The sequence below is a fragment of the Loxodonta africana genome, chromosome 7, assembly GCF_030014295.1.
Source record: "Loxodonta africana isolate mLoxAfr1 chromosome 7, mLoxAfr1.hap2, whole genome shotgun sequence".
Taxonomy (NCBI): Eukaryota; Metazoa; Chordata; class Mammalia; order Proboscidea; family Elephantidae; genus Loxodonta; species Loxodonta africana.
In genome coordinates this window covers 79,841,319-79,858,199 of record NC_087348.1, presented here as the reverse complement: position 1 = coordinate 79,858,199, position 16,881 = coordinate 79,841,319, and the positions used below count along the sequence as shown (strand labels likewise).

The 16,881-nt window shown below is 38.3% G+C and overlaps 1 protein-coding gene and 1 pseudogene across 1 annotated transcript; both read right to left on the bottom strand.

The window, feature by feature from the left end:
- Window positions 1-2,542: 2,542 nt before the first annotated feature.
- Window positions 2,543-4,081, bottom strand: LOC135231972 (putative olfactory receptor 56B2). The gene has a single exon (XM_064289216.1). The coding sequence runs from the start codon at window positions 4,079-4,081 to the stop codon at window positions 3,122-3,124; it is 960 nt and encodes a 319-aa protein (XP_064145286.1). The 3' UTR covers window positions 2,543-3,121.
- Window positions 4,082-14,913: 10,832 nt separating this feature from the next.
- LOC135232160 (olfactory receptor 52N4-like) lies at window positions 14,914-16,544 on the bottom strand (annotated as a pseudogene).
- Between the last annotated feature and the right edge of the window lie 337 nt (window positions 16,545-16,881).

Genomic DNA, 16,881 nt, shown 5'->3' with positions numbered 1-16,881 from the left:
AGTAGCTAACAGATGCATGAGGAAATGCTCGTGATCATTAGCAATTAGAGAAATGCAAATCAAAACTACAATGAGATTCCTCTCACTCCAGCAAGGCAGGCATTAAACCAAAAAACACAAAATAATAAATGTTGGAGAGGCTATGGAGAGATTGGAACACTTCTACACTGCTGGTGGGAAAGTAAAATAATACAACCACTTTGGAAATCCATTTGTCACTTCCTTAAAAAGCTAGAAGTAGAACCAGCATACCATTCAGCAATCTCACTCCTTGGAATATATCCTAGAGAAATAAGAGCCTTTACATGAATAGATATATGCACACCCATGTTCATTGAAGCACTATTTACAGTAGCAAAAAGATGGAAGCAACCAAGGTGCCCATCAAAGGATGAATGGATAAATAAATTATGGTATATTCACACAATGGAATACTTCCCATCGATAAAGAACTGTGATGAATCTGTGAAATGTTTCATAACATGGAGGAATCTGGAAGGCATTATGCTGAGTGAAATTAGTCCGTTGCAAAAGGGCAAATATTGTATAAGACCACTATTATAAGAACTTAAGAAATAGTTTAAACAGAGAAGAAAATATTCTGTGATGATTACAAGAAGGGGGAGGGAGGGAGGGAGGGGGAGAGAGGGATATTCATTAATAAGATAATAGGTAACTATTTTAGGGGACGCGAAAGGCAGCACACAATACAGGCGAGGTCAGCACAACTGGACTAAACCAAAAGCAAAGAAGTTTCCTGAATAAACTGAATGCTTCGAAGACCAGTGTAGCAAGTTTGGGGACCATGGTTTCAGGGGACATGTAAGTTAATTGGCACAGTAAAATCTATTAAGAAAACATTCTGCATCCCACTTGGAAGAGTGGTGTCTGGGGTCTTAAATGCTAGGAATCAGCCATCTAGGATGCATCAATTGGTCTCAACCCACCTGCATCATTGTAGAATGAAGAACACGGAGAACACAAGGTAATTACGAGCCCAAGAGACAGAAAAGGCTACATAAACCAGAGACTACATCAACCTGAGACCAGAAGAACTAGATGGTGTCCAGCTATAACCGATGACTGCCCTGACAGGGAACACAACAGGGAACCCCTGAGGAAGCAGGAGAGCAGTGGGATGCAGACCCCAAATTCTTGTAAAAAGACCAGACTTAATGTTCTGACTGAAACTAGAAGGACCCTGGTGGCCATGGCCCCCAGACCTTCTGTTGGCCCAGCACAGGAAGAATCCCAAAGCCAACCCTTCAGACATGGATTGGACTGGACAATGGGTTGGAGAGGGATGCTGTTGAGGAGTGAGCTTCTTGGATCAGGTGGACACTTGAGACTATGTTGGCATCTCCTGTCTGGAGGGGAGACGAGAGGGTAGAGGGGGTTAGAAGCTGGCAAAATGGGTGCGAAAAGAGAGAGTGGAGAGAGGGAGTGGGCTGTCTTATTAGGGGGAGAGCAACTGGGAGTATGTAGGAAGGTGTACATGAGTTTTTGTGTGAGAGACTGACTTGATTTGTAAACTTTAACTTAAAGCGCAATAATAATTAAAATAAATAAATAAAATAATACCACTCCCATCTCAGAATTAGAAATGTTGGGGCTCCCCAGAACGACTGGTTTTAATTTGGCTTTTACAAATTTTTAATTTACCAGAATTCTTGGTTTTTAAAGCCAACATGTGTAAAGGCATAATAATGGTGTAACTGGACTATATTTTCCTGTTCCTATATCTGTTAGGTCCTATTTCATTAATTTCAATTTTGTTGCTTTTTATCACATGCAGTTTGTAATCCATGTCAATTCACAGTTAAATAAACTACATTGTATATATAAGTAATAAACTTTAAATAAAACACAGGATGATTTGATTTAGCACTTAGGTGACTTAAAGGAGACCCCCAAATAAGCTTGAGTTAAATAGAGGGATGGCTTTGAGTAAATGAAGCATACATGACATAATGGATGATCTGAGATAGAAGAATAAATGAAAAATGAAAAAAATTATCTTGAACAAGGCCGTGGTCTTTTGGTTATAATCATCTGTGAAGTATTTTAAGGATAATGAAACCATGGCACTGGCAGTATGAAATCCAGTTCTGATGCCTTTTCATTTTTAATGTTCCCCAAGTATTTTGTAAACAGTGAAATTATGAGAATGTTTCCCCACCGCAAAATAAATTATATCAAGTGTTGTTTGTTTTATTTATTTATATTTTTGCTTGCTTGCTTAGTAACATTCCTCGTCTCTCTGGCATTGCCCTTTCATCTCTGGCCAATCTATCAACATGAAACCTTGGGAGCCATTTTGCAGTACAATAAGCCACAATATATTTATTAAGTTTAGAAGCCCTGACTCTTCAAAATATGAAAATATGAGAGTGCTTAAACCATATAAATTTTTTAAGTTCTATCAAAGTATAAAAAAATACATTTTTTTTTCTTCTAGACTTTCAGGTTGTAATAGTTTTTATAAGTTCAATGAAAGGATACTATGCTCATGATTTTAGAAATTCTTGTTTCGTGGGTACTGTAAGGACTATTTAGTCACTCTGTTCAGTGATCCATCAAACATATGACTCTTGGACCATAATCAATTATTCCAGAATGGATTACCCAAACCAAACTGGGACAATGAGAATGCTCCCCTGGATAACTGACATAGGAATAGTATATTCCAACTGATTCTGAAATTTCTTGAACTAATGAATATGATCCGTTTTGGCAATAAGTATTTTTTTTTTCCTTGTGAACTCAGAAACGAAGAAAGATATTCTGCAGCAAGAATGAAGAATGCATAGGAAGCAATATGAGAGAGGCCTGAGGAACTTTGGGCCACATATTCCAATTTTTCTTTTCTTAGATTCCTCAAGACAATCAAGATCATTATCTTCCTCTATTTTATTAAGATTTTTGCTTGACTTACAAAGATTTCAAATATTAGTGATCCCTTCCCCCTTTTTTAAATTTCAGTAGTTGCCACTGATTCCTTATATTAATGAAAATCTGGAATATTGTCCGTTTTCCTTATCTCTTCTGCCATTTGGAAATCTTCAGAGAATATATTGGCAAGTATATGGAGAAATTAACAACCATGAGCACCATCATCAAATTAGCTGTTCTTGATGCCCAGTCTAAGTACCTTGCCCAAGCCCTGCCTGAGCTCCTTGTTCTTGAGTGCATAGACCATAGGGTTGAGGGCGGGAGGAATGACGTTGTGTAACACATTGAGTAGAACTGGGAAGAGGGGAACTGTCATTGCTGCACTGTGAGTGATGGAAATGACAACAACAGTCGTGTAGAAGAAAAGAATTAGAATGAGATGGGAAGTGCAGGTGCTCAGGGCCTTAGAGGTAGCTTCTGCTGAATTCAACCTTAGCACAGACTGCAGTATCAAAGCATATGATAAAATAATCATACCCAGATCACTTCCCATGAGTGTCCAAGCCAGAAGTAGCTGGTAGATGCTGTTGATTGTCCTGTCATCACAGGAGAGGCTAGTCACTCCAAGGTTAGAGCACAGACAATGCTCAATTTGATTCTGAGAGCAGTAGTATCTCTGAGCAGCCAACACTGGCACTGGAATGGTTAACAGGCTATTTCTCAGTACCATTAATACAGTTGCTTTGATCACAAAAGATTCAGTAATTATTGATGGATATCGTAAAGGTTGGCAAATGGCTACATATCTATCAATAGCCATACACAGGAAGATGCCTGACTCCATGCCCACAAAACAATGTATGACATACATCTGAGAAAAGCACTCAGGGAGACTGATGGCCTTAGCATTGAACCACAAGATGGCCAAAGTCTTGGGCATGATGGTGGTAGCCAAGCCCATGTCCACCACAGCCAAGACACAAAGAAAATAGTACATAGGCTGGTGCAGTGTATTCTCTTGGTTGATGGTGATCAGAATAAGGATATTGGCACCAAGAGCTAAGAGGTAGATCAGAGCCAAGGGCAGGGAGAGCCAGTGCTGCCACTCATGAATACCTGGGAATCCCATCAGGATGAACTCAGAGAGCTGGAACTTAGAGCTGTTAGAATTTCTGAGAGACTGGAACATCCTTCCCTAAAAGGAAAATTATTCAAGTTATTATTCTTGATTATCTCTATCGTAGTCTTTTTTTTAAAAAAACTGTTATTCCCAATCATGACATTAAAAGAGAGATCACCATCATCTTCATTATGCTCATCATCCCACTAAACATTTGTTGGGCATTTTTTACAAAACAAGAACTGTGATAATACATTCTATGAGCTAATTCAGTTAATCATCACAAAAACTCTGTAAGACAGGTCATATCATTTCTACCTTCTTATAACAGAAAATAGAACTTTGGAGAAAACCAAGTCCTTCCTCATGATCTTCCATGTAGTAAGTCCCAGAAACAGGACAAGATGAAAGTGAGCTGATACCACAGCTTGGACCCCTCCATTTGGGTTTGTTAATGGGTTGGTTTAATTTTAGAGTGAATACATAGACTCACAGTAGAAGTACACATGCATGGGGACTTCCAGACACACATAAGAATAGAGAATAGCATAAAAATCTTTTTGTTATTTGAATACTTGAGAGTTTGTGAAACACTAATGAGTATTATTTGATTTTCAGTTAAAATATATGAAGTAGCTTAGTATACCAATATTGTAGCGTGAAAACTGATATACAGAAATGTTGAAGACATGTCTAAAGTCAAGCAACTATAAAAGAGAGAAATATAGACTGGAAATCCCAGTATTTAACATTCCTCTAAAAAAAAACAAACCAAACCCATTCCTGTTGAGTAGATTCTGACTCATAGTCACCCTATAGGACGGAGTAGAACTGCCCCATAACATAGCTGATATAAATGAAACAAAATAAATGCATAACATTTGGGAAAAAAATGAACAATACTATGAAATAATAAACGACTCCATATTAAAGTAATAATGGAAATCACAAAAAGTAAAGAACAATGAGAATTTTAAAACTTTAGGAATATGGTTAAAATTTTATTTGATAAATCTATAACTTCAAATGTACATAGTACAAACCAAAAATTGTTTTAGAAATTAGTGGACTAATCGGTTAACTCAAGGAATTGTAATAACTAATTACTGAGTAAACATAAAGAAACCAAAAAAAAAGACACTACTGAATTGGAAAAAATTTAATTAGAATTCTCTAAAAATGAAAGCTTTATTATTTAAAGACAATTGTAACATAGAAAAACTCTCAATAATTGTGTAAGGGAAAACAAAGGTAAGACACAAAAACACTATAATTAAGACAGAAATACACAATAACTAAAACTCAGGTAACGTCAAGCAGAAAAATTAATTTAAAAAATACTAAGGAATATATTAAGAGCTCGGCTGCTAACCAAAAGGTCAGCAGCTTGAATGCACCAGCCACTCCTTGGAAACGCTATGGAGCAGTTCTACTCTGTCCTAGAGGGTTGCTATGAGTCAGAATCAACTGGATGGCAACAGTTTTGGTTTAAAGAATACAGCACATTACTTTATCATTAAAAATGAAAAATTCCTGTATAATTTTCAAAGAATAAATAATTCAGTAAAACTGACTGAAAATAATAGATGAAACTAAAACATAAATTGGAAATTTAAAAACACCAGAAAAATATGCCAAAGAATTTTCATAAATCATCTTCGATTATATAATTACTACAGTGTGTATGTTGTCAAGGAGTCGTGAGAATAAGCTAACTAAGTTCCACTGGAAAAGACATTTTAAAAGAAAAAAATATTAGGCTATTTCAACTATGAACATCCAATATTAGCAAATCTAATTATGCAACATATAAAACACATTTCATGCATGATGAAGTAAGGTTTAACATGGGAAATATTTTAATTGTAATTAACTATGTTAAGAAATTAAATAGAAACAGTAACAACAGCTGAGATATATCAGAGAAGCATTTGATTATATCCACTTATAACTTTTTAAATTAAGTTAAACCAGGAAAAAAGAGGACATTTATAATGTAAATATATATCATCTAGTGAAAATTCAAAGATAACTGCTTATTGAATGAACAAGTCAGGGGCACCCACAATCTCAATTTCTACTCATTGATGTAGCCCACTATGCTATATTACATTACTGCAAAATGCTAGTGGATTAGTAAGGAAGAAGTACAGCTGGCATCTATCTTAGAAAACATAACGATCTAGACTGAAACACCAAGAAATTCTGTACAGAACCCTTTAGAAGAGTGAAAAATTGTGTCATTTTTACAAATGTTCAAATGTTTTAGAGAAAAATGTGACTACATGTAGCCCTATGAACTTGAAATTTTTCCTTAGCCCCTAGAATCCTTTGTTATAATCCATAAGATCTTGTTTTTAGGTGCCAACCAGTTGGTTCCAACTCATAGTGACCCTGTGTACTACAGAACAAAACCCTGCCCAGTCCTGCGACATGGTCACAATCATTGCTATGTTTGAGCCCATTGTTGCAACCACTGTGTTAATCCATCTCATTGAGGGTCTTCCTCTTTTTTGCTGACGTGATGTCCCTCTCCAGTGACTGGTCCCTCCTGATAACATATTCAAAGTGTGTGAGATGAACTCTCACCATCCTTGCTTCTAAGGAGCGCTCTGGCTGTGCTTCTTCCAAGACAGTTTTATTCATTCTTCTGGCAGTCCATGGTATATTCAATATTCTCTGATTCGTAGGGACCCTATAGGACAGAGTAGAAGTGCCCCATAGGGTTTCCAAGGAGTGCCTGGTGGATTCAAACTGCTGACCTTTTGGTTAGCAGCCATAGCTCTTAACCACTTTGAAACCAGGGCTCTACTACCCTAACTCAAAGGCATCACTTCTATGAATATGATCACTCATTTCATATGAATTGTGAAAGTTCCTAATTAAAATCCTTTCAAGATAGAAAGAGAATTAATATTTGTGTGTTCAATTTAATGAGTCTGGATGACTATTCCCTCCGCCAGGACAGTAGCCATCAAGACCTGACACCAGGGACCTGTTTATTAGGAGCCAGAGAGCTAAGAAAAAACTAGCAAGAACATTTGAACCAACTATAAGGCCAGCTGAGCACTGGGATAGGAAAACTTTCTGAAGAATTATAAAGATTAAAAAAAAAAAAAAACTAATAAAATCTCACACCACAATGAGAATGATTCCGAAAAATGCTGGTGCTAATATACTTCACCATAATTTAATATTTTTATATATTGGGACATAGTGGATATGGAACATTTAATATTATGTCATGTCAAGTTTCTATAAAATTTTCAGTACTCAGGTTAATTTGGCTCAGAGTGTGCTTCACTCGAAAGAGTCATTGGAGCTTTATTCTGTCCCTCTAGTATTATTCCATCACTGTCCTAGTGGAGCTCCTAAAAAGGCAGAGAACAAGGAAATCCACCATTTAAAGACTAGGTCTTATGAACCTGTGTCTGCTTGCTAATAAGCGTTTGTACCTGAACCAGAATTAGCTCTGAAACTGTTTTTGTTTTAAATATCACCAGCTGGCTTAGTTTTGCAGGAGGATTCTTAAAGCATTATCCAGGATCAATCAATCGGAGGCTACAGGTATTTAAAAAAAACACAAGAGGTGACAATTGTGAAAAAAAGGCTGCTTTAGTAGGAGCAATGACTAGTGCACATGCTCTTATCATAGCTGAGTCCTAATCTTCTTTCCAAAAAAAAAAAAAATCTGTTTCTATCAAGTCAGTTCGCACTCATAACGACCATGTAGGACCGAGTAGAGCTGCCACATAGGGTTTCCAAGGAGCAGCTGGTGGATTCAAACTGCAGACCTTTACATTAGCAGCAGAGCTCTGTAAGGCTTCTCCAAATCTCTGCAGAAGGTTGAAAAGGCTGGCCTCAGCCCGACTGTGTACTTACTGCTGCAGGCTGTCAGGGAGTAAGCTCATCCAGTCTTGAGTAGTGATCTGTGTATACCAAGAGCTGGTTGACAGCTACTGCAGATGGACTCTAGCATTTTATGACCAGCGCAGAGAAATCCAGGGATCAGCTGTGCTGGAGATAAAGCCAACTCCCCAAAGCCATAAAACCCTTGTCAGCTTGAGGCCAGGCAAACCCAGGGGGTGGGTATAATTAGAGACAAATACTCAGATCATATTATTAAGCAAATATCCTAATTTGACAATGGTTAAGCTAGATTTTATTAAATGTAGGTATACATGGGCTCAAATGTGTGAGTTTTAAGTAGCCTTCTCTTTAAGAAGAGTCTTTTGGAAAAACATTTTGAAGGAAAAAACCAAAACAAAACAATATATGACTTCTCCCTCTCTATAAGTATAATCAGTTTTGCAAATGCAGAAATTTCATAGTCATTTTCTCTTAACTTGTATCTCTAGTACCTGCCTAGTTTTGAGCAAAGGAAGACACTTAGCAAGTAACTGGTTTAGTGAGCTCTAGATAGCAAGTGATATTAAGTGATTGATAAACCATCGGAGGACAGAAACTTGTAATTCTTGCATCATGTTGCATTTCGTTTGGGTAGACAGAGCCCCGTTACAGAAAGGGAAGAAAAGATGCTCTTAGCTCTGTGGTAGGCTTCAGGGTGACTTGATTCTTTGTGAGTAACCCCAAGAATGGTCTTTAGGAAGAATTTCATCAACCATCCTAGTCTTATCCTCCACCTCACACAAATAAATACCAAGCCAGAAAAGCAAGTGATTTTATATTATTTCATTTTGTAAACTTATCACTACATATACATATCTTAGCAGCATAAAGTGTCCACAACCCACTTTTCCAGACCACTTGCCACAAATGACAGATAAACTCACTTTATGAAAATGAGACTTAGAAGTACTTCCCCACCCATTCCATAATAAAAAAAATAGCAAAAACTTATACAGTACTTCCTACATGCCACAAGTTATTCTAAGCGTGTTACATATTTCAAAAAATTTATCCTCATAATAACTTCCTTTGAGTTAGGCTTCATTATTTATTCTATTTTATAGATGAGGAAAGTGAGGCACAACAAGAAACATGTGTGATGTCACAGAGTTAGTATGTGGTAGAACTTCGTTTTTAATTCATGAGCTCACTCTTTCCCATGGACTCCATCTATACCAACAACAATCCCAAGGTTTTGTGATTTCTCTGACTAGACTAAAATCTCTACTGGCCATATTTTGCCTTATTTTGAGGCCAATCCCAAACTCCATTTCTATAACAAATCTTTTCTTTATACATTTCCTACTGCTAACAATACTTATACTACTGAGTTATTTAAGCCTTTTCCCTTTTTCACTTCAGCTCTTCTCTCCCCCCACACCCTGCACAGTTGTAAAATCTCTGAGTACCAGGTTTGCTTTTTTCAAATCAGCAAAATATTCCATAATTCATAAAAAAAAAGATGTCAATAAATAATTTGATGTTAAGTGGTGCCAAGTCAGCTCTGACTCATAACGACCTGTGAACAACAGAAGGAAACACTGCCCAGTCCTGCACCATCCTCACAATTCTTGCTCTGCTTGAGCCCATTGTTGCAGCCACTGTGTCAATCCATCTCCTTGATGGTCTTCCTCTTTTTCAATAACCCTCCACTTTTACCAAGCATGATGTCCTTGTCCAAGAACTGATCCCTCCTGATAACATGTGCAAAGTATGTGAGACGAAGCCTCTAAGGAACATTCTGAATTTACTTCTTTCAAGACAAATTTATTCGTTTTTTTTGGCAATCCGTTCAATATTCTTTGCCAACAACGAAATTCAAAGGTGTTGATTCCTCTTTGGACTTCTTCATTCATCGTTCAGCTTTCTCATGCATATAAGGCAATTGAAAATACCATGGCTTAGGTCAGGTGCCCCTTAGTCCTCAAAGTGACATCCTTACCTTTCAACACTTTAAAGAGGTCTTTTTCAGCAGATTTTCCCAGTGCAATATATCGTCCGATCTCTTTATTGCTACTTCCATGGTCATTGATTGTGGGTCCAAGTAAAATGAAACCCTTGACAACTTCAGTCATTTCTGCATTTATCAAAGACTCCATACTGAAGGTTGCAGTCTTTGATCTTTGCTAGCAAATACAGGCTTTCAAAAAACTTAAAATATGTTCTTCGCAAACAATGAACTTTCTACTCTTTTGATTAGTTTTACTCACATATAAAAGGTCAATATAAAAGGCCCATCCATTTAGTCACACAAAAACACAAAATCAATGATTATTTGGTGAACATTTAACTATGTTCAAACTTTTTCATTTGCTGGAAATTTTAAACAAGGAAACAACAATCTTAATATTCATAGGAAACAATTTTGTAGTGTTCTATTATAACTATTTACAATTAAAAAACACTCATAAAACAAAGAATGAATATTTTTAATTTGATAAAACACATATGCCAAAAAAAAAAGCTTGCATAATACCCAATGAAGATAGTTTAAACTCAATCTTTTAACATCAACAGCAAAACAAGTATGTTCATCATCACCATATACTAGTGGTTTTAACCAAGTCAAAAAGAGAAAAAAAAAAAAAAACTCAAGAGGTACAGCATTATAAAAGTGAGAGATAAAACTGTCATTATTTTCTAATAATATATGATCTGTAAATAACACTGAGACAGACAGTTGGAATAAAAAAGGGGGACAGAGTAGTTGGATAGCACATCAATTTAGAATAAGCAATAATGTTACTCTCCTCTAGCACTGATGTAATAGAAGGGATAATAAGAAAAAAAAATCACAGTTACAATAGCAAAAAAAAAGTATATAGTATATGAAATGAATCAAAAGATGACTATAAATATATTTATCTATAAAGTTTTAAAAGCTTTTGAAAAACATAGGAAGACATGAATCAATATAGAAATAGTACAGTAGACTACTGAGCACTCACTATTTCAGGCACCAAAATTTTTATCTGTCTATCAACATCCACATTCACGGCTACATCTATCAGATAACAACTGCTTGTGGGAGGTACCATAATGGCCTCCATTATATAGATGAAAAAACTACAGATAATTTAAGCATAGGTAATTTAAGTACTTTGTCCAAAGTCAATTAAGAAGTAACAATCTGCTACTAGAGGGCTTGCTCTGAACTCCCATGACACAGTGCCTGTCAACATGTATTCATGGGTAAGATTATAACATTACATAGATGTCAGATTTCCACAAATTATGGTGAATTCATAAATTCAGATAAATATCAACCTTATCTTATCTTTCTGTAAGATTTATTTGGAATAGAAAAGATGTAAAAAAAGCCTAGTCAATATAGAAAACATAGAAACGTACATAAAAAAATAGCTATCAATAATAGGTAAAATATATATAGCTATGCAGATACAGGTATAGATTAATACAAACCCATATTAGTAAACAAGATGTAATAATAGAAAAGGAACAGACAATTAGAGATTCGAAACAGAAATATGGAAACCCGGTGAAGAGCAGAAGTTTGATAAAACAGTTGACAATTGAAGATTGATTAATAAATGATATTTGGAAAAACTGGCTCAATATACAGAGAAAAATAAGGTTATATCTCTGGCTCAAACCACAAACAAAATGGAAATCTTATTCTATTAAAACCTAGTTTTGAAACATAAGTATGTAAATCTAATATGAGAACATCTGGAAGAATACCATTTCATTGTCTTAGGGTGTCAGGCAGTGTCATAAATAAGATCCACATGTAATTTTCAAAATGATAGAATCAGCCACATTAAAATTTTGAGATTTTTGCAAAAATAAGTTATATATATATATACATATGGCAGAAAAAAGAGAAACTATGAAATGAGGTCATAAAGAGCATTCAACAAGAGTGTAGAAAAACAAAATGTGTAGTGTTTCTGAAATAAGAATTGAGAGAATTTCAAGAAATCAGGAATAAATGAATTACACTCATATTCATGAGAGTTAGTGTTACATGAGGTTAACGAATGATCTATTTGCTTTGTTAACATGGAAGGCACTGATGAAATTGTCCAAAGCAATTTCAGGCCATGGGCAGGGGAAGAAAAAGACAAACTATAGGGAAAGTGGTTTTGGGCTGAGGATGTAATGTTGACAATTAGTTATAGAAGGTTTGCTGTTAAAGTGAGTAGATAAATGGGTGACACATGAAGAACAAGTATACTTTGAGGAATGGGTACTGATTTTTGTAGAATTTCAAAATGAGAAAGTAGAGAGCAACTCGAAATAATGAAATGCCACTTAATGAGTACACATAAACTGAATTGGAGGAAGAACTATATATCCTTGTGAGCTGGACAGGGAGAGATTAAAGTAAAAAATTACATTTACTTTATACTCCTATTTAATTGTCATGGTTTCTGTGATGTTAATGTATCATAACCATTTTCTTCAGCCTCCCCTCATTATTAATTTTTAAGAATCTTTAGAATCAAAGAGAAAGTAAACTTAACTCCTTGAATTTCATTTGGAAACAAGAGAAGAAAAGTACTTTTGACCACCCCCTCATCCTCTGCTCATAAAACGTTTATCGTTATTGCTCCTTATACTTGATTAACAGATCTTTCTATTCCTCTAGGCTGTGTGTCTTTGAAGGCCATCTTGAAAGGAATGGCATATCCCACTAGTTTGTAGAGAAGCAGTTTCCTTTGGGCCAGGCTGGGAGAGACAGGATCAGCGAACTAACTTATTTCTAAATTTGAAAACCAGAGGCTGAAACTTCCTTTAACTAAGAACTTCAAGGGATACTTTTTAACTTCTCCATAAGGCAGATATCATTAAGAAAGAAGAATTTTAGTAATGATGAGGAAAATATTTTACAGAGAAAAATAATAACTGTCTTTCAATCTGAAAATTCCAATTGCTGTTTTTTGATAATTTATTTTATTGTCGTTTTTGAGAATACACAGCAAAACATACACCAATTCAACAGTTTCTTCATGTACAATTCAGTGACGTTGATTACATTCTTTGAGTTGTGCAGCCATTATCACCCCTGTTTTCTGAGTTGTTCCTCCCCCATTAACATAAACTCACTGCCTCTTAAGGTTCCTGTCTGATCGCTTGAGTTACTGTCGTTAATTTCAGCCCATATACGTATTTTACACAAATAACGCATGCCTACTATGTTTCTTTGCCAACCGCTCCCTCCTCCCTCAAGATATTTTTCTAAGCTCTCTATGCTAACTTTTTTGCAGCAACTTGTAAAAAATTGACCTAGTGGCACTTACAAAAATAGCTTGTAGGGGGAGGGTAGATAGATCTTAAAAGGTCATAATTCTCAAGCCAGACATTCTCTAATTGTTAAGCTAAACTATTGTTTGGCTTTTAGGAAACCCTGGTGGTGTAATGGTTAAGAGCTATTGCTGCTAACCAAAAGGGAGGCAGTTCGAATCTAACAGGAGCTCCTTGGAAACCCTACAGAGCAGTCCTACTCTGTCCTATAGGGTTGCTATGAGTTGGAATCGACTTGATGGCAATGGATTATTGTTTTTCTTTTTTTTTATTGTTTGATTTTAAGAAGACTTTAGGGGATATTTTTGGTATCAGGTTTAAAGAATATTTCAGAACAATGGTTTCAGGGGTTCATCCAACCTCCAAAGCTCCAGAAAATCTGAATTCCATAAGAATTTGAAATTCTATTCTGAATTTTCTCTGATCAGGATTCATGTATAGAATCTCTGATCAAAGTGTTCAGTAATGATATCTGGGCACCATCCAGTTCTTCTGGCCTCATGGCAGAGGAGGCACTTGTTCATGGAAGCAATTAGCCACACGTCCATATCCTCCTCCTATTCCTGACTTCCTTTATTCCTCTGTTGTTTCAGGTGAACAGAGAACAATTGTTGTGCCTTCATGGCCACTTTCCAACTTTTAAGCTGCCGTCACTATTTGAAAACAAAACAAGCTGGCATCTGGCTGCAGATTAATTATATCTTACTTTATTCATTTCTCTCCATAATTGCCTCAGCTTCTCATTAGGTTTTTGATCATGGAAACTAGGGTTAGTAATGAGATCAGTCCTTCACAGGAGTGAGGAGGTAAACCTGCGTAGTGAGAGTGGTGGACATTCCATCAATGGTGGAATTCTGAAGACACTTAAGAAAAATGCACCACTCAACACTTTCCATTGTCAAGGCCAAACTGTACTCTTGAAAATGCATCATTGACGCTTGGCTAAACAGCAGGCAGAAGCATTGCTTTCATTCTATTTCCTTCCCTTGCCTTCCCTCGCCTCCCCTCGCCTCCCATCCCCTCCCCTCCCCTCCCCTCCCCTCCCCTTGCCTCCCCTCCCCTCGCCTCCCCTCCCCTCCCCTTCCCTCCCCTCCCCTCCCCTCCCCTCCCCTCCCCTCCCCTCCCCTCCCCTCGTCTCCCCTCCCCTCGTCTCCCCTCCCCTCGCCTCCCCTCCCCTCGCCTCCCCTCTCCTCGTCTCCCCTCCCCTCGCCTCCCCTCCCCTCGCCTCCCCTCTCCTCGCCTCCCATCCTCTCCCTTCCCCTCCCCTCCCCTCCCCTCCCCTCCCCTCCCCGCCCCTCGCCTCCCCTCCCCTCCCCTCCCCTCCCCTCCCCTCCCCTCCCCTTGCCTCCCCTCCCCTCGCCTCCCCTCTCCTCGCCTCCCTTCCTCTCCCTTCCCCTCCCCTCCCCTCCCCTCGCCTCCGCTCCCCTCCTCTTCCCTCCCCTCCCCTCCCCTCCCCTCCCCTCCCCTCCCCTCTCCTCCCCTCCCCTCCCCTCCCCTCCCCTCCCCTCCCCTCCCCTCCCCTTGTCTCCCCTCCCCTCGCCTCCCCTCTCCTCGCCTCCCTTCCTCTCCCTTCCCTTCCCCTCCCCTCCCCTCCCCTCGCCTCCTCTCCCCTCCCCTCCCCTCCCCTCCCCTCCCCTCCCCTCCCCTCCCCTCCCCTCCCCTTCCCTCCCCTCCCCTTCCCTTCCCTTTTCTTCTTTTCCCTGAAAAATATCTCTTGCATGCACTTATGGGTTTGGTGTCCTTAGAACCTGAAAGAATATGACACTGTCTTGTATCTGCTCGTTTTCACCCCATAGACAATAGGGTTCATAGTGGGAGGCAGGAGAAGATACAGATTGACCACAATGATGTGGCAAGATGGAGGGATTCTGTGGCTTCCAAAGTGGTTAAAAAAGAAGCAGAAGAAAGCTGGACTGTAGGAGAAAACAATAGCACAGATGTGGGCAGTGCAGGTGCTAAAGGCCTTCTGCCAAGCATCTGCTGATGAGAGGCTGACCACCACCCAGAGGATCATGGTGTAGGAAATTGTGATGCACAAAATATCAAAACCTCTAATCAGGAAAGCAGCCATTAAGCCATAGACAACATTGGCCTTGATATTTCCACAGGATAACTTGGCTACAGACAACTGGTCACGGTAGGTATGGTGTATTATGTTGCCTCTGCAATAGGGTAGGCACTTAGTGAGGAAAATCAAAGGAATGATGAGAAACACTGCTCTCAGAAAAGTGGCAAGCCCACCCTTTACAATGACAGGAATGGTGGGGGTGGTTGCAGAGCGCAGTGGGTAGCAGATGGCCACATAGCAGACCAAGGCCGTAAGCATGAGCACCCCAGATTCCGTCCCTGTGAAGGTGTGAATGAAGAACATTTGAACCAGTCATTCATTAAAGCTGATTTTCTACAGATGGAACCAGAAAATGCAGGGAGCTTTAGGGATTGTACTAGTGCACATGACAATGTCGGTGAGGGAAAGCACGGCCAGGAAGTAGTAAATAGACCTGTGCAGGGAGTCCTCACAGCGAACAACGTAGAGGAGTCCACAATTCCCTACAATAGCCACAACATACATGGAGCAGAATGGGAAGGAAATCCAGATGTGCATGTCCTCTAGTCCTGGGATCCCTCTGAAAATGAATGAAGTTGGGGTCACGTCTGTTTGCTTCAGCATTAACATGATCAGGCTGGTATGATTATTAAGCAGCTTATCAGTTTTTGTTTTTGTATTTTTAATCCTCTAGATTAGGAAAAGAAGAAATAAAAAGATCCATCGTAGTCTCTCTCCCCACCTGTTTCCGTCTCTCTGTCAAATGTTGCATTTTAATATCAAAATAACCATTTTTTTAACGTCAGGGAATATTTACTGAAACATAGTTTTTTTTTTAGTTTAAACGAACTCTGTATTGTTTGTTAGTTCATTAATTCATCAATTTATTCCACAAATCGACTCAACGGCAATGGGTTTTTATGTCACAGGAATCGATTCAAGGGAATTAGGCTTAGTTGTTGGTGGTTATGTCACAGATAAAGAGCCCTGGTGACACAACAGTTAAGTGTTCTGCTGCTAATCAAAAGGTTGTCTGTTCAAACCCATGCAGGGGCTCCTCAGGAAAAGATCTGATGATCTACTCTCAGAATTATTAAAAAGACATCAAACCCGTTGCTGTCCAACTGATTCCTACTCACAGCGACCCTAGAGTACAGAGTAGAACAGCCTCATAGGGTCCCAAGGTAGCAAATCTTCATGGAAGCACACTGCCACATGTTTCTCCCATGGAGCAATTTGTGGGTTGGAACCACCAACCTTTCAGTTAGCAGGAAATGCTTAGCCACTGTGCCACCGGGGTCCCATAACATAAAGAAAACAGCCTAGAAAACGCTATGGACAGTTCTACTCAGATACATGAGGTCACTATGAGTTGGAAATCAACTTGACAGCACCCAATAACAATGATAACAATGTCACAGATTCAATCATATTATGGCTAGATTATTTTAACACAAAAACATAGATGCAATCTTCATAGATTTGTAATCAAGTATAATTATGTTATGTTCTTTCTGAGGATGTTGTTATGATGTCTAATTGAAATGTTAATAAATAAACACTTCTCCCTTTGGTAGTTTTCTTGAGGAAAAACTCATTGATCACCTCATCAGTAATCCAACAGATATGATGGGGATATTTTTAT

Coding starts and splice junctions, on each gene's coding strand:
- LOC135231972 (XM_064289216.1), bottom strand. CDS start 4,081: ATGTTCCAGTCTCTCAGAAATTCTAACAGCTCTAAGTTCCAGCTCTCT.